The sequence below is a fragment of the Malaclemys terrapin genome, chromosome 7, assembly GCF_027887155.1.
Source record: "Malaclemys terrapin pileata isolate rMalTer1 chromosome 7, rMalTer1.hap1, whole genome shotgun sequence".
Taxonomy (NCBI): domain Eukaryota; kingdom Metazoa; phylum Chordata; order Testudines; family Emydidae; genus Malaclemys; species Malaclemys terrapin.
The window spans coordinates 508,142-535,122 of record NC_071511.1 but is presented as its reverse complement, the minus strand read 5'-3'; the positions used below and the strand labels follow the sequence as shown (position 1 = coordinate 535,122).

Genomic DNA, 26,981 nt, shown 5'->3' with positions numbered 1-26,981 from the left:
AAGGAGTGGATTACACCCCCTCATAGGGACGCCATAGAAACCACATGAGCCCCGAAGAAAAAAATTTTAGAAACAAAATCCCAGAAGCTAAAGGACAAATACCACGAGCAGTATAGCCAGGCACACCGGGAGGTCAAACATCTTGGGAGAGTGGACAAACAGCATTATAGTGATAATCTGGCAACATAAGCAGATGATGGAGCTGCTCGTGGTGAACAAGGAACCGTCTACAAAATGACGCGGCTTATCAGTGGTAAATGGCAGACACCAACAAACACTCTCATCAGGAACAAACAAGGACACCTACTAACAACAAGAAATGCGCTGGACAGAACATTTCAAAGAATTGGTGAAGAAGGAGCCACCTAAAGAGGAAGCAAACATCCAGGAGGCAGAAGAAGATCTTGATATCAACACAGACACCCCAACTAAGGAAGAGATCATTCAAGCCATCAAATCCTTAAAAAATGGGAAAGCTCTTGGCAAGGACAACTTAAATGCAGAATTGTTCAAGGTAAATCCTGAGTTAGCAGCATCTGTCCTGGCCCCTCTGTTTACATCAGTCTGGGAAAGGGAAAAAGTGCCAGATGAGTGGACCAATGGAGTTATAGTGAAGATACCAAAGAAAGGAACTCTCTGTGATTGGAATAACTGGCGTGGTATCACAGGCGTGGTATCACACTCTTATATGTGCCAAGCAAAGTATTGTGTAAGATCATAGTCCAGTGTATATCAGAGGCAGTTGATAGCGTTCTCAGAAAAGAGCAAGCTGGTTTTCGGAAAGGGCATGGAAGCACAGACCAGATTTTCACTCTACGAAACATAATAGAACAGTGCTTAGAATGGCAACAGCAGCTCTACATAAACTTCATAGACTTTGAGAAGGCTTTTGATAGCATTCACAGGACCAGCCTATGGCGCATTCTGCAGGCATACGGAATTCCTTTCCATAAATTCAACGTCATCAGAAGCTTCTATTTCCACTTTCCAGGCTGTGTTGATCACAGTGAGCTCAGTTTTGAAGTCAAACAGGAGTACATCAGGGGTGTATCACGTCTACAATCCTCTTCAACATTGCCATTGCCTGGGTAATGCAGCGTACAACAGGAGACGTGCTGTGACTAAGTGGGAATGTTCTTAATGTTTTCTTTGAATACTGTCTGGGTGCCTGTGAGGCAGCAGGTGGAGGGGAGTATTGACCTGGGAAGGTTGCAGGGGAGTTTGGCTGGGACTGTCTGCACTGGGGATGGGAGACTGGCCTTGAGGGAGGATACCTGAGCACATAACATCAGAACCCAGGAGGGGGGTTGGAGGCCAGGTGACACCTCTGCCCGGGAAATGGACAAAGGCTGGGGGAGGAGCCGGGGGGAGGCTAAGTGAGACGGCTGGAGGGAGTTTCAGTTGGGGAGCTGGCTGGGGAAATGAAGGAGAACCAGAGGGGGCCTGCCCCCCCCCAAGATGGACCTGAGGGGGTCCTGTTGTCTGTGCCTACAAATCCTGTTTTGGACTGTGTTCCTGTCATCTAATAAACCTTCTGTTTTACTGGCTGGCTGAGAGTCCTGGTGAATTGCAGGAAGGGGGGTGCAGGGTCCTGACTCTCCCACACTCCGTGACAACTGGTGGAGCAGTGGGATCTACTGCACCCCGTGGACGGCGCTTCCTGCAGTAAGTGACTGGGGACCAGTAAAACGAAGGGGGATTGAAGGAGACGTGCTGAAGGCTCCGAGAGGGACGGTTTTTGGGGCTCAATTAACCCCTGGGAGTGTGTGACCAGCGAGAAGGACTTTTGCAATAACAGGGTTAGGGTTGACAGTGTAGTGGTGTAGGTAACACTGCTCTACCCATGGGTGCTTGCCATAAGAAAAGCTCCAGAAATAAGATGGCTTTCAGAGGACTTGACTTTCAAACTGTGCAGGGGCTGTAGCTGACACCCATATCCCATGATTTTGCCCACAGGGGTGAGTCTGTAAACTGAAAAAGTTACTAGTCCCTTGTTCTGCAAGGCTTAGGTCTTGTCTACACTGCAAAGTTTTGGCGGCAGAAGTTATACCGCTTTAATTAAAACCGCTGTTGCATGTCCACACTAGCTCCTTGTGTCGGCAGAGCACAGCCCCACTAGCAGCTCTTGCATTGAGAGAGCAGTGCACTGTGGTAGCGATCCCTTCCCTCCCTCTCCCTCCACCTCCCACCCTTATCCATGCAGCTTCTGTTTGAAAGGGGACAGTAAGATCAGGAGATTGGGAGAAGCACTGAAACTGTGTAATCTTCCAAGGGACAAAAGAAAGCGGTTACTAACTTTAGACAACCAACTACACATTTTTTACTGTCCCATCCCCAACTGGGACCTTTCTAACATGACCTTCCCTTTTCCCAGTCCATGTAGCCATGGGCCCATTGCTGCCTGAATGCTGGCCGAGAAATGCAGACACAGGCACAGTGATGTTTTGTTAATCTGTTTTTAAGAAATAGCTTTAGCCAAATGTGTGACAGTGGTTCATCAGAAATCAATAAAATAATTGATTTATAACCATCTCTTGCTCGGGGCCCATTTCAGGGTGGAGCAGAGCTGGGGCTGGATGGCGGGGGGAAGTTGGAGAAGTTTGGTAAGAAGATGGGGCATGACAGTGCCTTGGCTTCAGCATTGAAGTTCAATCTCTCAGAGGCAGAGCAATGCATTGCATATTATCCACGGAGGATAAACACAGTACTTCAAATGACCTGGATCTTAACATCAGGAATTTAGCACCAGAGCAAGAGGTGAGAATTGGCAGGGAGGGTGGGGGTCCATTTTAACTTACAGCCTCAGGTTCTGGTTCCTGCTGCGGTTTGGGATCCTCCTCAGATTTGGGGTGGGGGGGCGAGGAGGGAGAGGAGGAAGGAGGGGGGGCTTCTTCCACCAGCTCCTCCAGTTAGAGATGCAGAATCACATGCTCCTTGTCCTGCATGACATCCTCCATGGTCCCTGCTGCCCTCTCTCCCTGGCCCTCATCAGCATCCCGTTGGACAACGAGGCCAGTATGGTTGGTGAGGGGCTTGTGAGCCATTTCAGGCTTTGTACAGGAAGGCCTCGAGAGCACCTGGTCATTGCACGTACAATGAGCCCTCTTGAAGTCATTGCTGGAGTCTTTGGCCCTCCTATACAGAAGCCTCAAGTGCTTCAAGGGCCAGAGCCAACCGAACACCTGCCTGCTCCAGCCTCCATGAAACTTGGCAGTACAGGAGTTCCTACTGCTCCCGGACAAGTTGTGGAGGATGGTGTAATCCCACCCCACATTGATCAGCACCCAGGTGTGGTCAGCAGGCTAGGCAGCTGCTGGTGGAGCAGGATCCATTGTCACCTGAACAATGTGTCAAGAGTGCTGTGGAAAGCTGTCCTGCAGTAGTCAGCGCAGCTCACTACGGCTTGTCACAACAGGGAGACGGGTACCTTTGCAGGCTGGGTAAGGGTCCAGAAGAAAAGGGTTCAGTGCATAATGGCAATGGGGGTGGAGGACTGCAGATACTTGAGACTAGGTACCCTAACCCCCATCCACACTGCCATGGGGCTGTGCATTCACTCACACCCCTTGTGTGCTAGCTTACTCACCTTCACACATATGCTTCTGGGATTTAGGGGTGGACAACATTGGGGTTAGGGCACAACCACATGCATGTAGAAGTGAAGTGAACAGTTGCTAGTATAGACACACCCTATGTGTGACCTACTCTCTGTTCCTAGATGTATTACCTTGCATTTAGCTGTATTACACTGAATCTTTTGTTTAAATTAGTCTATTTTACCAAGCAATCCTGGCTGGTCTGTATAACTGACCTGTCCCCATCATTTACCACACTCTGAATTTGTTTTATTTACAAATTTTACCAGCAATAATTTTATATTTTCTTCCAGATTGTTAATAAAGATATTGAATTGCACTGGCCCAGGAACAGATTCCCGGAGGACTCAACTAGAAACAATCCCTCCCTACGTTAGCAGCAACACCATCCAAAAAAACCAACCCACTACACCAAAGTGTCCCAAAGTGAAGCGAAGGCCTCAAACCTTTCAGACAACTAACCAGATCTGACTGGAAGGCAGGTATAGATATGGAAAAAGTATCCATTCGAGTGTCACAAGCAAGGAACTGGATGGCTCATGAGGTGCATTCCCCTGCAGGAAGTTCCTTTACCCCTTGCTCAATTGGAGGAACTGGCTGCAACATTCAGGGGTGTGACAGAGAACAGCTAGTAGGCACCTGGCTTGTGCTCTAGCCAGGAGTGAGAATCCCAAACAGATGATCTCTTTAGAGGATGAAGTTACTGTAAAGTCAGAATCAAGAAAGTAGTAAGGGAGAAAAAAAAAAAAAAAAAAGAGTAACTCCCACATCTTGGGGCCACACACCACTGTCCTAGAGAAAGGTTCTCCTCCGATCCCTTTCAATAAAACAAGTATTTAGAAGCCTGATCACCTATGACCTTCCTGTACATAGCTAAACTATGAGTGACCCACACAAGGTAAACCTTTGTTTTGTGAGATATGAAGTCTGGTTAAAGGCTTTTTAAATGAAAAGGCCAACTGGGAGAAGGCAGCTGAAGACTCAGACTACTGAGCTGTGTAGTGGAACAATGTTGTGCAGCTCGGCCAGGGAGACTGTTTTCTTGTTTTGACACCCAGTGATGGAGGATGTATGCACAAAGGTTAAAAAGATTTTTTTTCCAATATCCATGAGGTATTCGATCTATGTAAAGAACCAGAATCTCAACACCTAGAGCCTGATAATTTCTAACAGCAGATTTACATAATAAAAGTTGTAAAGTGGAAAGTTTTAATTCTCTTAATTGAAAGTTATTGTGTCTTCCAGAAAATGTTATGTTGACTTTTCGCCTATCTTGTGAGCATTTCAGTTTTTTGTTTTTTTTTTAAATTCTACTGCGTATCTCAGTACGATGCCAACTCAAGGCGATCCCTCTTCAGATCAGTACACATCATTAGCTGCTATGGGCTGATGAAATGGTGGGTGGCTAACGACAGGGAATCTCATGATTCAAGGGAAATAACTCACAGATCCCTGGGGAAAGTTCAATTCCAAGGCAGGATGTGATCTCACTGGGGATTTTGAATTTTACTCAATATTCCAGCTGAGCTGACAAATAAGCAGGTTGTGTGACTTGCCCACGATAACCCAAATCAGAATTCAAGATTTGTTCTGCGACTACCAGATCTCCTTTACTGATACATGCAGTTTTCTCCTAGCCTCAAGACCTCTGCAATGTTTTAAATACCAGGGTTAAGGGTAGGGGGGCAAAGCAGGGCAGAGAGGCATAAAATCCCTGGCCGTAGGTCTGTGTTCAGGGTGAGGACATTAAAGCCGCTAAAAAATGGGAAGGGAAATTCCAAAATGTTGATTTTCAAGTTAAGTATTTTTATTATCAAAATTATTACATCTCTTGTGAAAGTTCAAATGTTACAGCGTGGTGTAAAAACCCCACTAGAGTCAGAAGCTGCAGCCCCCACCTTTCCAAGAGCTTTCCAGGGTGCCTCCCTTCTGCACCCTGCACATGCCGAGGTGCTGGACCCTCTGCATGCTGCTCCCAACCCCCAAATCCACTGCTGCCACTAGGCAGGGCAGAGCCTGCCTGCCCCATGCTGCACACAGCATGAAATGGGAGACTACACACCCAGGTCTAAACTGAGTGAAGTTTACACCTATTTTATACAGTATACAGAGACACCCGCATTCCAGGTGACAAGTTCAATCCCCAACACACACTCAGCCAGACTGTTGGAGAAAGTTACTTTGTTTTAATATTTTAAAAGTCTCCCCTACCTTGAACAAACACCTGATTTCAATTGTGAATTAGAGAACTTGTAACAGCCCTAAAAAGGAAGAAGACTGTGCATTTGAAAGACAGGGAGACAGACTCACAGCATTATCTTGTCCAACAGAAAAAGGAGAAGGCCCACTGCAGCACCAGGGACTCTACCTGTTGTATATTAGCTAACCTAACATGGTTATAACTGAATATAAAATTAGATAAATAAAAACACGCCTGATATTACAGTAAACAAGTGAGAAAGAAGCTGGCAATCGTATGGAGCTGAACTGACAGCACACCCCCTTTGGGCTGGCTTTGGCGCCACTCTATGCATGTTACCCCTAGGTGGGAGGATTCACTCTGTGTGATACTTTACACCGACAGCACCCAACTTACCAAGGCCTGGAGTCCCCATCAACCACGCACTCTGGGAGACACACGCCACAACCCACCCACAGACCCCAGTACAAACATGACTCATTTGGACAGTCCCCAGAGCAGTGACGCCACAGTGTCACCCCTACTCAACCCCCCCAGTCTCACACAGTGACAATATTCACGGAGACCTTCCCGTTGATGATACACTGCAGCATATGACACCAATTCAGAGTTTCCCAGCTAGTGACAAACATTCACAAATCCCCGTTAGTGACATTCACAGGAACCGCCCCCGTTTAGTTACATCCTGCAGAGCCCCGACACCCACCTGTCAGCGACAGTCCCACTCCCTCACTCTCTCCTAGTGCCAGTGCTAACTGACCAGTTCTTGGAGTCCATCACAATGGAAATGGGTCTGGTTGTGGGGGGTCACAGCCCAGGCCCAAAGGTGGTGCGTGTGCTGGTCTGTTGTGACTGGAATGATAACGGATGAAAGCCCCCCTCCCCGCCCCCTCCCCCCCCCCCCCGATGCACTGAGAACCTGACCTACAAGAGAGCTTTGGGATTGGAGTTTAACTTCCCCCAGATTTTTCTTTAAATTGTTTTCATACTTAAAAGGATGTCCTTCCTGCACAAGTGACTACGGCTATGGGCGTGGCCCGGAGACAGAGGCTGCATCGCGTCATTGCACTTAGAACCATTTGCTTTTCTACAATGTACCCAGCTTTGCTACAGTCTCTGCCTCAGAGAAATTCGCATCCTCCTCCAAGGGCAGAGGCTGCCTCTGCTCACAAGTCTTACTCACTTACTCCAGACTCCAGCCTCTGACCCCTGCACCCGGTGCAAGCTCCCAGCATCGGCCCAGAAGCCACTTCCAGAGGTAGCTGGAAGGAGTTATGGGCAATTCGGTCCTCCTTGAATCCAGGCAACCCTAGGAAAGTCCTGTCTGAGTCTTTACTCCTGGACCTTGAAGCTGCTGCAGTCTATATTGATGGACACTGCCTCCCCCACGGTGTGGATAGTGCTGTGAACTGGAAACCCCTGACCCTCTGGAGCTCTGGTGGAGAGCAGGCTGCCCAGAATTAGGCAGGCTGATAGTCCGCAAGTCTGACTGCAACGATCTGGAACTTTGGGGAGCAGAGCTGGAGCCTGATGCTCCTGTGCAGGGCTGGGAAACCGACCCCAAGGATACTAAGTCTGCAGCAACCTGCTGTGCTGGACTGGCAGCAGCAGAGTGACTCTTCTTCAGAAGGCTGCTATTAATGCTACTTCCAGAGTGTTGCTGGCTGCTGTAATACCCAGAATTCCCTGCAAACAGAGCTGGGGAGTCCGTGGAAACTGAATGGGCAGGGCTGGAATAGGAGGTGGACGAAAGGGATGCTTCTGACGAGCCCTGAACGGGGTTGAGTCCTGTTCTCGGTGGAGCTGCTCGGTAGCTGTACCCAGGAGACGGAGTAGAGTGTCCTCTGTAGGGGGAGGAACTCTGCTGAAGGAGAGCCTGGGACTCTGCTCGGGGGCTGTCAGACTGCAGGAGCTGGAGAAGGTTGGAGGAGGGAGAGAAAAAGTGTCAGAGCACAAATATTTCCTCCTCTCTCTACTAACCCCCACTTAGCAACACTGTTTGCTGTTCAGGCAACTTGAGCAGTTGCTGACAATGAACTGCAGGTTCTGATGCTTGCCTGTGACTAGAAATCAATGATGGATCTTACCTGGTAGCTGTATCTAGAAGGGCTGTAAACTGCTGGTCCTTTGAGTGCAGAACTGAGAACTTCTGGGGTGTCTCCCTCAGCAGTACCTAGAAGGCATAGCACAGTCAAGCCTTAAACTTCACTTCCTGGACCAGGGCCACAACTGCTCTCTCCTAAGCTCATCTGTGTGACTCCAGTTATCTTGTTCCTCAGTCCTGCTGCAGGTAAGGCAAGAGCACCACCCAGCACCTCAAGTCATTGGGCCCTCTGAAGCCAAAAGAAGTTAACTAACGGCAAACTGGAGAATCCCAACACCCCACAAGAGCCACCAGCATGAGTAAAGAACGATTATTTATCCAGTAACTGATCCTTTAAGATGTTGTAGTTGGCATGGAGCACACTGTAGGGGAGCATGAGCTTCATGTGCACAAGATCTTTTAACTTTTTCACAGTAGTATCTGTTGGGGCTGCGCTTGTGCTCTGAGCCTCCTCGTGCTTCTGCATGAGGGCATGAAGGGTGGGGCAGCCACAACCCTCCCTCAGTTCCCTCAAAGTTCAAACCCGTTGTTACGTTATTGACATAAACTATGACCATATATATCATTGTTGCAACCGTTATATATTTGCAGCAAATATTGTACGAAGGTGGTTATGTGAGGTGTCTATGGGAAGGTTATGATTTGCTGGTTATGATTATGCTATCTGTATGTGTGTATCATTTTTGTAGTTGAAGTTATAAATATTGGCTATGTACTTGTATCTCAATGTGTTTGATTCAAAGGCTGTCTATACTGCCACTTTCAGTGCTAAAACTTTTGTCGTTTGGAGGTGTGAAAAAATACCCCCCAAGCAACAAAAGTTTTAGCGCTGAAAAGCGCCAGTATAGACAGAACTTTAATCGCCAAGAGCCATGCTCCTGGCGATAAAGCTACCACCTTTCATTAGGAGTGGGGTTTTTTTTAATCGCCGGGAGAGCTCTCCCCCGGCGATAAAGTGTGTCTATACTGCTCAAGTCACAGCACTGCTGCGGCCACGCTGTAACGTGGGTAGTGTAGACATACCTTAAATAGCATTAGTGAAGCATTTGGTCAGCTTCTTGAGAAAGGAATTTGCAAATTAAGTGCCCAGTCAAGAAACATTTAATTGACAATGGACCTTGGGAGACTCCAGTCCACATAAGAAGTCTTCCTGGGAACGTTCAAGGTAGCATGTGAGCCATGGCTGCCACCTGCAAACTGAGTCATGCACGGACATGTGACTTGCCCATGTGACTCCAAACTCCATCTTGCTGCTGTGATGTCCAACAGTAAGAAGATAGGGGTGTCCTGCCACAGGGCAGAGAATATAAAAGACCCTGGAAACCCCTCCATTTTGTCTTCAATCCTGCTTCTGACCTCTGGAGGAAACTTGCTACAAACTGAAGTTCTGAACAAAGGACTGAATGACCCATCCCGGCTGGGGATGTTCCAGAGACTTGATTTGAACCTGCAGTTTATTCCATCACTGCTACAAGCCTGAACCAAGAACTTTGCCATTACTGTATGTAATTGATTCCATTTAACCAATTCTAGCTCTCATCTATATTTCTTTCTTTTTATGAATAAACCTCTAGATTTTAGATTCTAAAGGATTGGCAATGGCATGATTTGTGGGTAAGAGCTGACTTATATACTGACCTGGGTCTGGGTCCTTTGGGATCGGGAGAACCTTTTTTCTTTTACTGGGGTATTGGTTTTCATAACCATTTGTCCCCATAACGAGTGGCCCTGGTGGTGATACTGGGAAACTGGAGTGTTTAAGGGAATTGCTTGTGTGCCTTGTGGTTAGCCAGTGGGGTGAGACCAAAGTCCTCTGTCTGGCTGGTTTGGTGCCTTAATAGTAAAGGAACTCCAGCCTTGGGCTGTGACTGCCCTGCTCTGAGCAATTGTCCTGAATTGATGCTCTCAGTTGTGTCCCGCCAGAGGCAGCCTCGTTACACCCGTGAAGCTGAGGACTTCGAAATGTTGGTCTGGAGGGTAGGCTGTGGGATCTACAGGGACTACAACATCCTGCAGAACCAGTTACTGTAGGGGAAGTAACCAGTCTTCGAGTAAGTGTTGAAGTGGATCCCTCTGGAGGTGACTGGCAAACAGCATCCCCTCTAGGCAGTGGCATTGAGGCATGCCAGCCACATTGGTCAAATACCAGTTGGAATACTGCTCTTCTGAACCTGGCCTCAGACTAGCCATGGCAGCCAAGGCGTCATGCTTGACAAAACTGAGCAGGGCGCTCCCACAGCACAGCTTTACAGATCTTACACACTGGCAAGTTTCTGAAGCAGGTGGAAGACGCTGCCTCTTCCTCGGGGTGGAGCATGCCCTAACATTTGAAGGGAAAGGCTCAGTAGCCAATTGATGCCAAGTGGACATACTGCAATCTCTGAAAGGTTGCTGAGGCTCCTCCATCCCTCTGACCACTAGTCCATGCTGCTCATCCATGTGGGCACGAATACTGCCAGGTCTGACCTTGGGCAGATCAGCAGTGACTATAGGGCTGTGGGTGTGCAGGTGGTGGTGGTGTCTGTCCTCCTGGTTGAGGGTAAGGTCCCAGACAGGGACATGCACATCCTGGAGCTGAATGGATGGCTGCACAGATGGTGTCAAAAGGCGGGCCTTGACTTCCTTGACCTCTGGGTGCTGTTCTGGGAAGGAGGTCTGCTGGGAAGAGACGGGGTTTACCTGACCAAGAAGTGGAAGAACATTTTCATGCACTGACTTGCCAACCTAGCAAGGAGGGCTTTAAACAAGGTTCAAAGAGGGCAGGTGACAAAAGCCCACAGGTAAGCATAAAAAAGGCAATCTTAACAGAAGACTAGATGTTGCTGTGTCGGGGAAGACATGGAAAATTAAAATAAGGTCATAGGAGCAATGAACAGTGGGGGAATCTGCTCAACATCTTAGATGTTTTTACACAAATGCAAGGAGTGTGGAGAATAAACAGGAAGAACTGGAAGTATTAGTAGATAAAATAAATTATGACAATTAGCACCACAGACACTTGGTGGGACAAGTCTCATACTGGAATATTGGCATGGAGGGATATAGCTTGTTCATGAAAGAGAGGCAAGATAAAAAGGGAGGAGGTGTTGCATTATGTATCAACAATATACAGACTTGTTCTGAGGTCTAGAAGGAGATGAGAGGCAGACTGGTTGAAAGACTCTGGGTAAAGATAAAAAGGGGAAAATAGGGATGATGTCATGGCAAGGGTTCTACTATAGGCAAATCACAGAGCGGAGAGGGATGAGACATTTCTAGAACAAACATGAGAAATATCCAAAACACAAGAGTTGATAGTAATTAGGGACGAACTACCCAGACATCTGTTGGAAAAGTAATATGGCAAAACACAAAATTTCCAGTAAGTTATGGGACTGTATTAGGGACAACCTCTCATTGCAGAAGGTGGAAGAAATAACCAAGGGGACGGCCATTTTACTTGATTCTGATTAACAGAGAAGTTGATTGCCAATTTGAAGGTGGAAGGCAATTTGGATGAATGTGATCATGAAATGACAGGTTTAGTTATTTTAAGGAAAGAAAGGAGTGAAAGCAGGAGAATAAGGACAACAGACTTTGAAAAACAGACTTTAACAAACTCAGAGAACTGGAAGGTCAGGGCTCATGGGGAAATCAAAGGAATAAAGGAGTTCAGGGGAGCTGGCAGTTCCTCAAAGAGACAATATTAAACACACAATTACAAGCTATCCCGATGTGAAGGAAAGGGTAGGAAGAGTATTCAGAGGCCAGTATGACTCCATCAGGAGTCTTTAATGACCTGACAATCAAAAAGGAATCCTATAAGAAGCAGAAACATGGCCAACTAGCTAAGGAGGAGTACAAAAGAAAAAGCACAAGTGTGTAGGGACAAAATCAGAATAGCCAAGGCACAAAATGAGTTACACTAGCAAGAGTATAAAAAGCAGTGAGAAGAGATTCTTTAAGTACTAAGCCGAATACTTTTGGTAAAAAAGTGACGCATCAAAGAGCGGGGGTCGGCTTATAAACAGGTCTACACCAAAATTTGATGATTTTAAACTCTATGGAATCATTGAATTGAATATCTAATACACTGTCGTTTTGTTTACCTGGAGCGTTCACCGGCACGGAGCCCCTCAGCTCAGCCGAGCCGCCGCTTCCAGCAGCTCCCATTGGCCTGGAGCAGCGAACTGTGGCCACCGGGAGCCATGATCGGCCAAACCTGCGGACACGGCAGGTACACAAACTGGCCCGGCCCGCCAGTGGCTTTCCCTGCACAAGCAGCGGAACAAGTTTGGGAACCACTGAATTAGAGAATTGGTCTGAATTCGAGAAGATTAAATTCAATAAAGACAAGTGCAAAGTACTTTAATGATCTTGAGGATGACGTGGACTGCACCCTCAGCAAGTTTGCAGATGATACTAAACTGGGAGGAGTGGTAGATACGCTGGAGGGTAGGGATAGGATACAGAGGGACCTAGACAAATTAGAGGATTGGGCCAAAAGAAATCTGATGAGGTTCAGCAAGGACAAGTGCAGAGTCCTGCACTTAGGACAGAAGAATCCTATGCACTGCTACAGACTAGGGACTGAATGGCTAGGTAGCAGTTCTGCAGAAAAGGACCTAAGGGTTACAGTGGACGAGAAGCTGGATATGAGTCGACAGTGTGCCCTTGTTGCCAAGAAGGCTAACGGCATTTTGGGCTGTATAAGTAGGGGCATTGCCAGCAGATCGAGGGACGTGATCATTCCCATCTATTTGACATTAGTGAGGCCTCATCTGGAGTACTGTGTCCAGTTTTGGGTCCCACACTACAAGAAGGATGTGGAAAAATTGGAAAGAGTCCTACAGAGCGCAACAAAAATGATTGCGGCGCTGGAGCACATGAGTTATGAGGAGAGGCTGAGGGAACTGGGATTGTTTAGTCCGCAGAAGAGAAGAATGGGGGGGCGGGGGATTTGATAGCTGCTTTCAACTACCTGAAAGGGGGTTCCAAAGAGGATGGATCTAGACTGTTCTCAGTGGTACCAGATGACAGAACAAGGAGTAATGGTCTCAAGTTGCAGTGGGGAAGGTTTAGGTTGGATATTAGGAAAAACTTTTTCACTAGGAAGGTGGTGAAGCACTGGAATAGGTTACCTAGGGAGGTGGTGGAATCTCCTTCCTTAGAGGTTTTTAAGGTCAGGCTTGACAAAGCCCTGGCTGGGATGATTTAGTTGGGGATTGGTCCTGCTTTGAGCAGGGGGTTGGATTAGATGACCTCCTGAGGTCCCTTCCAACCCTGATATTCTATGATTCTATACTTCACTTAGGAAGGGGGAAAAAAAAATCACATGCACAATTACAAAATGAGGACAACCTGGCTAGGCAATAATACAGCTGAAAAGTACCTGGGAGTTATAGTGGATCACAAATTGAATGAGTCAACAATGTGCTACAATTGTGAAAAGGCTAATATTCTGGAGCACATTAACTTGATCAGTGTTGTATATATATAAAAAACACAGGAAGCAATTTTCCTGCCCTATTCAGCACTAGCAAGGCCTCAGCTGGAGGGCTCTGCCCAACTCGGCACCACACTTTAGGAAAGATGTGGACAAATTGGCGAGAGTCCAGAGGAGAGCAACAAAAACAATAAAAGGTTTAGAAAACCTGTTCTATGAGGAAAGGTTAAAAAACTGGGCATATTTAGTCTTGAGAAAAGAAGACTGAGGAGGGACCTGATAAGTCTTCAAATATGTTAAGAGCTGTTATAAAGAGGAGTGATCAAGGGTTCTCCATGACAACAAAAGGTATTACAAGAAATATTGGGCTTATAACACTGGTCTACAATTTTTGAGAAGTCGTCTGCTTCAGAGATAAAATGTGCTATTTATTATGTATTTTGATGTGCTGAATTCAAATATGACAATTAAAACAACTGATTGGCTACTGTTTCTAAGATATTTAAGTTTTTACATGTTATGCCTATGTATATTGTGTAGATAGTAGAGTTTTAATCATAAATTGTAAACCTAGGTCTTTTCATGTGTTTATGGTTGCTTTACATGATAATATTTCACCTGTCCTGTTTATGTAACACTTTAAAAATCAGCAAAAGGGTTATATAAATAAAATTTAGTATGAAACAAAAGGCAAAAAACTATTATGTACATAGTTTAGTCCTATTCAGTGTCTACTTGGCGCTTCTTGGCTTGTCTCTTGTATTCATTAAATGGAGCATCTCTTGTCACTGTCCAGCAATAGTCTGCAAGCATTGATGGGCTCCATTTGCCCTGATAGCGTTTCTCCATTGTTGCAATGTCCTGGTGAAATTGCTCGCCGTGCTTGTTGCTCACTGCTCCGCAGTTCGATGGAAAAAAATCTAGATGAGAGTGCAAAAAATGTATCTTTAGTGACATGTTGCAACCAAGGCTTTTGTATGCCTTGAGGAGGTTTGCCACCAACAACCTGTAGTTGTCTGCCTTGTTGTTTCTGAGAAAATTTATTGCCACTAACTGGAAGGCTTTCCATGCCGTCTTTTCCTTGCCACACAATACATGGTCAAATGCATCATCTCGAAAAAGTTCACGAATCTGAGGACCAACAAAGACACCTTCCTTTATCTTAACTTCACTTAACCTTGGAAATTTTCCACGGAGGTACTTGAATTCTGCTTGTGTTTTGTCAATGGCCTTGACAAAGTTCTTCATCAGACCCAGCTTGATGTGTAAGGGTGGTAACAAAATCTTCCTTGATTCAACAAGTGGTGGATGCTGAACACTTTTCCTCCCAGGCTCCAATGACTGTCGGAGTGGCCAATCTTTCTTGATGTAGTGGGAATCTCTTGCACGACTATCCCATTCGCAGAGAAAACAGCAGTACTTTGTGTATCCAGTCTGCAGACCAAGCAAGAGAGCAACAACCTTCAAATCGCCACAAAGCTGCCACTGATGTTGGTCATAGTTTATGCACCTCAAAAGTTGTTTCATGTTGTCATAGGTTTCCTTCATATGGACTGCATGACCAACTGGAATTGATGGCAAAACATTGCCATTATGCAGTAAAACCTCTTTTAGACTCGTCTATTGTCTGTGATGGTGACAGATGATTTATCATAAGAACGGCCATACTGAGTCAGGCCAAAGGTCCATCTAGCCCAGTATTCTGTCTTCCAAGAGTGGCCAATGCCCAGGTGCCTCAGAGGGAATGAACAGAACAGGTAATCATCAAGTGACCATCCCCTGTCACCCATTCCCAGCTTCGTAGTTCACAAAGAGTCCTCACCAGGAGAGCAGAGAGAGTATTTCATAGGACCACAGAGTTAGCAGGGACTGCAAGAGTCATCTAGTCTAACCCCCTGCCAAGATGCAGGATTTGTTGTGTTAAACCATCCAAGACAGATGGCTATCCAGCCTCCTTTTGAAAACCTCCAGTGAAGGAGCTTTCATGAGAATTTACTCCAGGGCTGCTGCTATCTCCTGCTGGGACTTGCCCATTATCAGCCAATAGTTCATACACAAGTATACATCAATTCCCTAAGTGTGCTGCCACCATTGCCAGGCATTTTGTGACTACAACCTGTGCTGTGGAGAGGCCAAGGGGCAGTACTCTTGTCACATTCTGGGGTGCAATCTAGACCAGGGAGAGGTTGGGTCACCACCTGGTCCGTAGCCTTGAGTGCCTCACAATGCTTTGCATTTCCAGCTCCCAATGTTATGGGGCAGGTGGTGACAAACCCTCCCTGGTCTGGATTGCACCCCAGAATGTGACAGTGGAGTAGTTGAAATAGGATTTATATACAACTTGCTAGTTTAACTGAGGTTTACACTTTAAGGAGAGAGATGGACAGTGCACAACACAGGTTTTGGGAAAATTCAGGACTGGGACTGTGTTGGGGTCACCCTGCTAGGTTAATTATCAAGGCTGGTGGAAGCCAAAGCGTGGCTGTTGACAGGCTGCTGGGGTCAGAGCTGCTGAACCAGGGCTGTCTAGCACACAGACACTCAGGGTGTGACCTGCATGCTGGTAGGTTAGTTGTGAGTAGCCCTGGTTGGAAGCCACAACAGCAAAGCACTGTGAGGCACCCAGGGCTAAGGGGCAGGCAGTGACAACTTCTCACTGGTCTGGATTGCACCCCAGAATGTGACACCTGCATAGGCAATGATTGCCTCCCAATATGAATCTCAGATACTTCCTGTGTGCGAGGTGGATGGCAATGTGGATGTATGCATCCTGCAAGTCAAGAGCCAAGAACTAGTCTAGATCCTAGAGAGATGGAATGGTGGATATGAGCATTACCATCCTAAACCTGAGATGGCATGTGCATTAGTTGAGTTTCCTCTGCTCTAGGATAAGATGGAGGCCCTCTTCTGTATAAGGAAATACTCAGAGCAGAAGCCCGTTCCTCTGAATTCGGCAGTGCAATTGGAGGAGGAGATGATCTCTAGCACCCATCTGTCTGATGTCATTGCTGGCCATGCTCAGTGGCATGGGGCGAGCTAGCTTCCAAAGGGGTGCTCTCTGAACTGGAACTAGTGTGGCTCCTGAGTCCTGTCACATCTGTTGAAGTGCTGTAGGGTCAGGGCATGTCACTGAGGCAGAAGGCTGACAACTTCTACTGTATCTTGGCTTCTTCATGGAACGGTACTTGGGTTGCTCGGAGTGACAGGATGGTGCCTATTGGGTTAAGGACGGTAAGACTTGTGATATGGGGCTGGTGTGTAAATCCCCAGGTGGGCTTTGAGTCTGTGCCCTCAAAGGGCATCCTCAATCATGGCCCGTACCTCCCTAGCGATGCCTGATGCTTGGAGTCAGAATGCTCTGTGCACAGTCACCGCCATGTCCATAGATCTGGCTGCAGCATCGGAGAAGTCCATTCCTGCCTGTAAAGTTGTCTGCCACCAACTGGCCTTTCTTGATTATTGCCCTTATTTTGAGAGAGAAGATGTCAACGCTACCCCAGCTCAAAAAGTCATTTTTGGCCAGGAATGCTGGGCAGTTTGCCACTTGAAGTTATAAACAGCCAGAGGAGTAAGATTTTCTCCCAAGCAGGTTAAGCTGTTTTGGGTCTTTGTCCTTAGGGGTTCTCTTGTTTGATTTAGATTTTTCCTGGAGCATTGTAATGACTAAGGAGCCTGGACTGGGATAGGCACACAAGTACTCAAACCCAGGCTGAGGGACCTGGCACTGTTTCTCCAGCCGTTTTGCAGTCATTGTTACTAAGACCATTACAAGGTCTTCGCCAGGTCAAGCAACTCTTCATTTATGTAGAGGATGGTTCTGGGTGGACTGGGAGCTGTCAGAACAAACAACTCATGAGATTTTTCTGATGTGACTGAAGTCTCTCTCTCTCTCCAGAGTCTCAGCAACTCTTATAAGGAGCTCTAGGAAATACATTGGCGAAGTTCTCCAGCCTGTGTTCTACTGGAAGTCAAACTAGATTATCACAATGGGCTTGTCTGGCCTTGGAATCTATGAAGTCGTCTCATGCTGAGATCACTGCCTTGTTGGGTGATGAAGACAACAGGACCTTTGGGAATGAAACAGGATGCTGCTGTTGCTCTGCCCTGGTGCCAAGGTATACAATGGACTCAAGGCTTTGCACTGGTACCGGTATATGCCTCAGTACTGATGGCCCTGGCTTTCCTAGTAGCTCATCTTCAGCTGCGGTGTTGATGCTCGGGGTGAGGTGCTGGAGCTGGGATCAGTGTTAGAGAAGGCTTATTTTGTGCTGCAGGGTATTAGTCCTAAATGCTGTGTGGGGTTTAGTGGCTTTATCTTCTGAAGCATCAGGTGGTCTGTCCTCATGGAAGAATACTGAGCTCTGCCTCTGTGTTCGAAGCAGCCCTGCTCAGTGCCAGACTGATCCTGAGATTGTCGTCATCTGCTTTGGTGCTGATAGCACCTGCTGCCCTCGTGTGGTCCTGCTTTAGTGCCGGATCTTTCCTCAGTGGTCTCTTCTCCATGCTGGTCTTCGGAGTTGCTGCTTTGCTAGACTGGATGCTGGTGAAGCTGCCTTGTCCGCTACTTGGACCCTGAATCTCATCTTCTCAGGATCTGAAGAGATCTTCATAGACTGTTCCAAGAAACAAAGCTTCAACCATGCTTCCTTAAGCTTGTGTGGTCTTACAGAGAAAGAATGGCATACTGAGCAGCTGCTTGTTTTCTGGGACTCTCCTAAGCAGACGAGACACCTGCTGTATCCATAGTTCTGAGGAATTAGTCCATTGCAGGCTGGGCGCAGCTTGAAGCCTGAAGGTTTGAGCCCATCATGTTGAGAATCCCTGTACAGAGATGCTGACTGTAAAATATTCAGTACAGGTGGGTCGATTTAATTCAAGGAGGTTGTACATCAGAGAATCAGAAGCGTTATGAAGGTTTTTTTGGGAAGAGTTTGAAGAAATTTAGCAAAAGCTAAGAACTAGCAGGTTGGACACTTGCTAGGTTCTGTCTCAGTGCTGTGTAAGAGAGAACAGGGCGTCATGGCTGCCCTGGCCTTTATGCCCCTGTAAAGAGGCAGGAGGTGGCATAGGCAGCAAACATGGCCCCAAAGGACACTGTTTTTGACAAAAATCAGCTGTCACGTGCATGAGGCGCACATGCAGCTACAGTGGGCTCCACACTGCCATACATGAAGACACTGCAGATCAGCAGTAAGGATAACAGGTTTCCATTCTAAGTCTTAATCTGACCTCCTTCCCTCCACTCTTCTGTGTGGCAATATCGCATGCATCACTTCCTTCCAAACCCTTCCATTGTTAACCTCCACCCAACAGTCATGCCAGAGATTGTTCCTAATTTTAATATTAAAGACCAAACTTTTTAAAAAGCGTGTATAAGACCAAGAGCTAAAACCCGTGTTCTAATGCTCTCGCCATTTATAATCATCCTCTGCTCTGACATGTCAAATTTAGATGCAAGGCCCTCAGCGCTAGGAGCTGTTGCTTTATGTCTGTAAAGTGCCACGCAGGCTGAGAGTGCTGCATGAATTAATAAAACTCCAGCCAGAGGAGAATTTCTTTGCAAATTTAAAACTAATCAGAGGAGATTTTTTCTGAGCTATGAAAGCCGAAAAAAAGGAGAGGTTACTTTCCTTGTACAGTAACTGGAGTTCTTTGAGAAGTACGTCCCTATGGGTGCTCCACACCAGAACATGCACATGCCCATGCACTCCTGACGAGAGATTTTCAGCAGCAGCATCTGCAGGTCAGAGCCTGTGACCAACACACTGTATTGCTCCGGGGTGAGGGCATGGACCTGCTGCCACTCTAGTTCTTTCTTAACTGGAAAAGAACACTGAGAAAACTCCAAGGCAGAGGGAACGGAGGGTGGGCAGTGGAAAACCCACATCTCGAAGAACTCCAGTTACTTTAGAAGGTAAGTAACCTCTCCTTCTTCAAGTAGAGTCCCTATAAAAGTGTTCCACATGAGGTGGTGATTCCTGAGCAGTACCTCAATTATGGAGAAGGATGCTAAGGAGGCTGATTGAGTAGAGAGTATAGAACAGAATCACCAAGGCAGTGTTGGCTCTGAAAGCAGGTATGAGAGTATAGCGCTGGAAAGGGCATGCTGAAGACCAAGTGACTGCCTTGAAGGTGTCTGAGATGCATATGTTTTTAGTAGGGCTACAAGGTAGATGAGGCCCTGGTGGAATGAGCAATCACCCTTGGAGGGGGACAGCTCCCCATAGGCTCTAATGGAGGTTTCCACAGCGCATTAGGGACTAAGATGAGGTCCGACTGTGGAGCAGGTTCTTTGAGAGGAGGAAGATGGTTGAACAGGCCTTTAATAAATGCCAGTCACTGGATGAGTGAAGACTGAAAATCCCTCACTAGGGGGTGAAAAGTTGTGACAGCTGCCAAACTAACTATAACGGAGCTCAGCTATAATCCTGTTTTTAAAATTTTTAGCAGATAATCAAGAATGTATGTCAGACAAGACTCAACAGGAAGTATAGATTGGTGGCTGCATCAAACATGAAAATGTTTCCACTGCTAAAGGTAGGTTCTCCACTATGGAGCAGCACAGTTTGTCCCTCTGGAGAGCAGTCTTGTTCTATACCAGAGAGCCATCTAGTCAGGCCTTGAGGGGAAGGTTGGGGGAGGGAGGGAGGGAACAATCCCATCTCCTTGGTGAAGAACTCTGCTGTCAGGGGAAGGTGGAGGCAGTTGCTGAGACATGCAAACAAGCTTTGGAAACCATACCTGCCTTGGTCATGATGCTGCAATGTGGAGGGCTACTAATTTCTCCTGTTTCCATTTGATCAGGACCTTGAGTAGTGATGGTGTTGGGAGATGATCATGCAGAGCTACACGGGGTCAAAAGATGACTAGGGCACCTCCCGTCAAGTGGCCACTGTGCCCCCTCGCCTCCTGAACAGAATCATCTGCACTTTGCATTGGATGGTGTCATGGAGAGACCTATCTCCAGATGGCCCCAGGTAAGATGTGTCCTTCGGCATACCATATCCTTCACCTCCCATTTGTGTTGAGGCAGAAGGAGTCTGCCACTGTATTCTGCAGTGCTGGTAGGTAAACCACTGAGATCTGTATGTGATGTGATATGCACCAGTTCCATAGTCTTATGGATTCGGTGCATAACGACTGGGATCTTGCTACTCCTTGTCAACTGAGATAATATATTGTTGTTCTGTTGTCCATCATTATTCAGGTTGGGTGGTCCCTGAACTGCTGGCAAGCGTAACACTATCCTGAGTTCCAGTATGCTGATATGGAGGATTGCCTCCTGTGTCGCCACTCTGACCTACGCTGGGAAGCCTTGGCAGTGCACACCCCGGCCTAGCAGGGAGGCATCTGTAGAGATGATCCTCGTGGGAAGGGGCTGCTAAAATGGAACTCCCACCCATACCATTTGGGGACTTTCCACCAAGAACGCTCTGATGTATTGACACTCACTTGGACAGACTGTGTTGTTGGAAATGTAGATGGTTCTCAGCCAGGCTTGAGGACACAAAGCGTAGCCTTGCTAAGAGTGTCACAAACATACGGGCCTCCATACAACCCAGGAGTTGCAGGCAAGCCATTTCTGTGGTTTGCAGGCTCTGCTGTACTGTTGAAATGGGGCTGGACATTGTGGAGAACCTGTCCATTAGCAAGTATACTCTGGTGGTGGTAGAGAAATCTGGCATGGCCCCAACAAAGTCTATGTTTTTTGTGCGTGAGTGTAGACTTTTCCACGCCGAGGCAGAGGTCCAGGAAATGGAACAGAAATAGGGCCCTGTTGGTTGCTGTTTGTACTTCAGGAAATGAGTGACCCTTCAAGAGCCAATCATCCAGGAAAGCAAAGATCTGGCAGAGGTAGGCTGCGATGGCCAAGAGGACTTTGATAAAGATCTTGGGGCAGTGGAGAGGCTGACGGGCAGGACATGATATTGGTAGTGGTCCGTGCCAACCACAAAATGTAGGAAATGTTTGTACAAGGAGTGGCCTGCTATATGAAAATAAGCATCCTAAAGTCAAGGGAGACAAACCAACCAATCTTCTGGATCCATGGAGGGAAGTAGTGTTGCTAGAGTTACCATTCTGAACTGTTGAGAGCAGATAAAGACGTTTAAAGTCCTGAGATCCAGAACTGGTCTCAACCCCCCCCCCATTTTCCTTGGGGACAAGGAAATACTGGGAATAGGATCATTTCCTGATGAAGGCCAGTGGAACAGGTTTGACTAGGTAGAACTGTACCTCCTGCCTCAAGAGACTCATATGAAGGGTCCCTGAAGATGGACAGGGAGGGAGGGCACACAAAATGAGCTGAACTGGATGGAATAGCCTGTAGAACTCACCTCCAGGATCCATCTGTCTGAGGTGATGAGCTCCCAGAAGGACAGAAAGTGGTGGAGAGAATCGCCATAAGGGTGGATGGGAGAAAGATGCATTGTAGGATCCGGAATAGGAAATAGTGCATGACCTTCACCCAACAGGTCAAAGTGGTTGCTTCTAGCACGTCATTGACTATGAAGGATGGCCTCTTCTTGGTGAATCTAGGCTTCTTCCTGGTAGGAGATGGGGGTTCAGCTGGTTTCATGGGTTGATAGTGGACTGGGCAAGATTGTTGAGCCGCCTGTGATCTTATATTTTCTTTGTCACAGTCATATAGATGCCCAGAGATCACAGTGTCACCGAGGAGTCTTTTAGTGAATGAAGGGACCTGTCTGTGGCCTCACTGAATAGCTTGGGTCCTTTGAAGGTAAGGTCTTCAGCAGTGTTTTGTACCTCCTGGGGAAAACTGGAACTAAGACATTTGATGCGTGACCACTGCCATAGATACAGAACATGCAACTGTATTAGCAGCATTGAGTAAGACCAGGAGAGAAGCTTTGGAGATTGTCTGGGGTTCCATTATCAGTGGGTGAAATTGTTCCCTGTGGTCCTGCGGCAGGTTCTCAAAAGACAAAAACTCAATTTGTAAAATCACGTTTTGCCATCGGGGCCTGGTAAATGGCTACTTTGCACTGCAAAGAGGCTGAGGAGCAGCTTTTGTGGCCAAGATCTAGCCATTTTAACTCCCTCTCGGATGGCGCAGAGCAGGACCAATGTGGTTAGTTTCATTCATCAGAGGCCTTGACAACCAGGGAGTTAGGTATAGGGTGGGAGAAAAAAATACCCTGAGCCTTTGGGTGGAATACTGCATTTTTTAATCAGCACATTTACAAGTAGGTGGTAGAGTAGCTGGAGTTTACCTCAGACCTTCAGGGCTGGAGACAGCAGAGCATCATTGGTGGGCAAGGCGATTTTGCCCTGAGGAGGCATATGGAGAATGTCCAACAGGGAATGTTGGGTTCCTGTATCTCTTCCAATGGGATTTGCTAGGCCTCTGCGATCAGTTTCAAAGGCCTTGACATCATTAGTGGAAGAAGCATAACAACCTTGTATGGCAAGGAGGATTTATGGGAAGATTTTTTTTCCTTCTTCCCCACCTGGCTCTTGCTCCTCTATAAGTCCTTCTGTCGAGCAGGAACCAGGGTCGGTGATTGCTGCTCTTGACATGCCCTCTTATGAGATGGAACCCTGAAAAACTGCTTGCCATAACAGGCCCATGGGTTCTAATTAGCCCATTGTGGTGGGGCATAAGAGAAAGGGCATGACCCCAAGATTGCTGGGTGTATCTCTTGCTGGGAATTTCTTCCTGGGGGTGCACCTCAAAGGAAGGAAGCTGGAATGGGAAGTTGGAGGAGCCCTGTATGAACTCTCGGAATCAGATGCAGTGTCATCTCCTGTGTCCACTTGAGGGACAAATGGTGCTGGTATCAGTGACTATGCTGGTACCGGGGGCTGGAGAGGGCCTGGTAACCACATTGGTATGGAAGCTGAGACTTCGCTGGCTGGTAAGATAGTTCCACAACAGGATATGTTGGTACTGGCTGAAAATGCCTCTTAGTAACCTCAAAATGCCTGTATGGGGCTGGTGACTGCATCGGTACCAGAGGATAAGTCAGCATTGTAGATGGTACGACCAGAGGGTAAGTTGACTCTGGGAGATAAGTCGGTACCAGTGGAGAATGTGTCTCAGTACCTCTCAGCAATGGAGACTCAGAATCTGACGGTCCTTCTGCGAAAGGCACCTGGACAGTACGAGGGACTCTGGATAGGAAACCTCAGGAGTCAGTATATGTAGGGGTATTGGAGACAGTACAGAAGCATGATCTGGGCGTTTTCCTCGACTGGTTGCAGAAGACAGTACCAATGATGATTCTGGTTTGGTTTTAGAAGAGTTTTTATTCTTCAAAAGTACTGAGTCTGGTGCTAACAGCGATGCCACTCTATGTTGTTTAGGAGATAACTTCTTGGTACATGGCATGGCCTTTTAAACTGGTGTCAGGTTCTTAATATTGGAGAAGGTGGAAGACACAGCAGTACCAGTGCTGGGACACAAGACATAGACCAAGAGGTTGACTTCCCTATGTTCTGTTCAATATCTTCATCAATGTGTTAGATAATGGCATAGAAAGCACACTTCTAAAGTTTGCGGACGATTCCAAGCTGGGAGGGATTGCAAGTGCTTTGGAGAATAGGATTAAAATTCAAAATGATCTGGACAAACTGGAGAAATGGTCTGAAGTAAATAGGATGGAATTCAGCAAAGTACTCCCACTTAGGAAGGAACAATTTGTTGCACACATACAAAATGGGAAATGACTTTCAAGGAAGGAGTACAGTGGAAAGGGTTCTGGGGGTCATAGTGGATCACAAGATAAATATGAGTAAACAGTGTAACACTATTGCAAAAAAAAAAAAAAAAAAAAAAAAAAAAAAAAAAAAAAGCAAACATCATTCTGGGATGTATTAGCAGGAGTGCTGTAAGCAAGACAAGATTAGGCCTCAACTGGAGTATTATGTCCAGTTCTGGGTGCCAAATTTCAGGAAAGACAAGGACAAATTGGAGAAAGTCCAGAAAAGAGCAACAAAAATGATTAAAAGTCTCAAAAATATGACCTATGAGGGAAGATTGAAAAAATTGGGTTTGTTTAGTCTGGAGAAGAGAAGAGTGAGGGGAGGTGATAACAGTTTTCAAGTACATAAAAGGTTGTTACAAGGAGGAGGGAGAAAAACTGTTCTCTTTAATCTCTGAGGCTAGGACAAGAAGCAATGGGCTTAAATTGCAGTAAGGGCAGTTTAGGCTGAACATTAGGAAAAACTTCCTGACTGTCAATGTGGTTAAACACTGGAGAAAATTGCCCAGGGAGGTTGTGGAATCTCTGTCACTGGAAATTTTTAAGAGCAGGTTAGACAAACACCTGTCAGGGATGGTCTAGATAATACTTAGTCCTGCCATGAGGGCAGGGGACTGGAGTAAATGACCTCTCAAGGTCCCTTCCAGTCCTACAATTCTATGGTTCTTTTAGATTCTTATTCTGGAGAAATTTTTTTTAAAAGGTCTGGATGGTTCTGAAGGGCCCCAGGGCTTCCGCTTACTGCAGCAGAGACAGTCACTGGAGCTCTTTAAACAGCCAAAGCTGATGTTCAAGGGGGGGGTGGGGGAAAGAGAGCCTGGAATGCTCCATCAACAGTTTCAGCCATTCCTCAAGTTTTCAAAATCTCCTTTCCATGGGTGAGCAGACCATGGGAACGTGGGTCTCTTCAAATCAGCAGAGGCAGATTCAATGTCTCTCATTGTGGGAAAGAGACGTGGGGCAGGTCCGACAGGAATTTTGGGCATAACCCATTAGTTGAAGTAGTGGATTAAGGCCAAATCCAGAAGCCCAGATTGGGCAAACAAAGGGAAGAGGGAGTAAACCCCCCAAACCACAAAACTGTGTTAAACAGAAAAATTAAATATTAAAAAATTACTACGAAAGAAGCATAAGAATAAATAAGAATAAAGCAGAAAACCACATGGTTCTCTATAGTGGATGCTGCAACACTCCCTCTCAAGCTACAGGCAGCTGAGAAGGACCTGGAGTGGCAGTGAGCCCAACCCCCTCGTACCCGCACACCAGAGCATGAGGGCGTGTAGGGCGCAGCTGTGGACCCAAGGACAGTCCTGATGAAAGTTTCTGATCAAGAATGCCCAGGCACGCACACATACTGAAGTTGAGCTCCCCTAGGGACACTTCTCATATAATGAGTATTTAGCTGTTTGAAAACCCTTGTCCATTTGTAACTCAAAACACTTGCTTTAAAACAAGAACTAGAACAATGATGCTGACTGAACATGTCTCTTCAGTAAGGGGAAGTGGAAACACTTCCAGCTGTGTGGGAGCAGAAGACAACCACTTAGAAATTTCAGCTAGTGCAGAATGCAGAAGCCTGCTAACTAGCATTAGCTGGAGGGAACAATGCTTGTTCTCTAGAATCTGCACTGATTCCCAGCTTACCTCTAGGTGTTGATTTGATCTATAAAACCCCACATGACTTGGGTCCTGGCTATCGGAGACACACAGCCCCTCCCACAAGCTACCAAATGGACAGAGAGATCCGTTGGGGTGCCTCTCCTATGAACTTCTAGATATAAACAACGGGGGGCAAAGCTTGCTCTCTCTCCAGTATTTCTAAGTTGCTTAATAATGTCCACAATGATTTATTCTAGGTCTCAAGTGAGATCAGAAACCTATTGTGCTGGGCATTGTAAGAGAATCTCTGCCCCAAAAAGTCTAAAATCTAAATAGAAATGGTAAAGGTTCCATTTTACAGATGGAGAACTGAGACACAGAGATTAAGTGACTTGTCCATGGTCACACTGGGAGCCAGTTCCAAGAACCAGGAATTAAATCCAGACCTTTCAAGTCCAAGTCCAGTTCCTTAACCACAAGACCATCGTCTCTTTTGTGGTAAAATCCCAGCTCCTTTGAAGTCAGTCAATGATAAAACTCCCTTTACTTCCATTGGGCCAGGATTTCAACCATAACATCACAGTGCTCCTGGTATTTTATTTCCCCGCTGCTCTGATATAGCCTGAGTTTGTTGATCTCAGGCCTTTGCTTGGTGACGGTAGGTATACCACTAAGGTGGTGTTGAAGGAGCTCAATTCAGTTCAGTTGATCCTGACACCTCAGGGTCATTTGTTATATTTGTAGATCCACCCAGTGTCTTAGTAAGCAGAGGGTGAGAGCATTCAGGGACCCCTTTCCTGCATTCCCTCAAACCCCAGAACCCTGACACACAGTGAGGGCTCCCCTTCACCCAGAGATGGGAAGGATGGCTACATGTAACTGAAGGTCAAACTCTTGAAAATTATATAAGCAAGAGGTCAGGCGAATTTCACAACTGACCAGGATATTCACTTGGTAGGCGGCAGGGAATAAAGGGGCAGAATTAAGACTATGATTGGAACCTTAACTGTTTCCTGAGTTTAAAGTGTCTATAATTCTCAGCTTACTTTCTGTGAGGAAATTTGGTGCTTGGTATCTTCAGAGAACTGTACAGCTAATTAACTCCACCAGCCTCCTGATGCCAGTACTATCCCCATTGTAGAGGAACAGGAAAACTGAGGCTTAAGGTGGTTTGTCCAAGGTCAAAGAGCAAATCTGTGATCTAGTTGTGGGATCAAATGCTGTAGTCAACTCCAAGGCTTTCTAGGCCTGAAGGGTTAGGGAAGTAGACTTTAGGGTCTTGTTTGACGCACGAGGAAATGTGCTCAGGGAAAAGCTCCCATAGGATACTGGT

At 46.7% G+C, this 26,981-nt stretch overlaps 1 protein-coding gene across 5 annotated transcripts in view; it reads right to left on the bottom strand.

Annotated features, from left to right (window-relative positions):
• Positions 1-7,008: 7,008 nt before the first annotated feature.
• The window catches only part of SETD5 (SET domain containing 5), a 148,096-nt gene continuing 128,123 nt past the window's right edge, over positions 7,009-26,981 (bottom strand). For all 5 annotated transcript variants that reach the window (XM_054033504.1, XM_054033498.1, XM_054033499.1 and 2 more), the window contains 2 exons: positions 7,884-7,969; positions 7,009-7,708 (listed from right to left, as the gene is read on the bottom strand). In XM_054033504.1, coding sequence (XP_053889479.1) covers positions 7,106-7,708; positions 7,884-7,969 — 689 coding nt within the window. In that variant the 3' untranslated portion in view covers positions 7,009-7,105. The remainder of the gene's footprint in view (positions 7,709-7,883; positions 7,970-26,981) is intronic.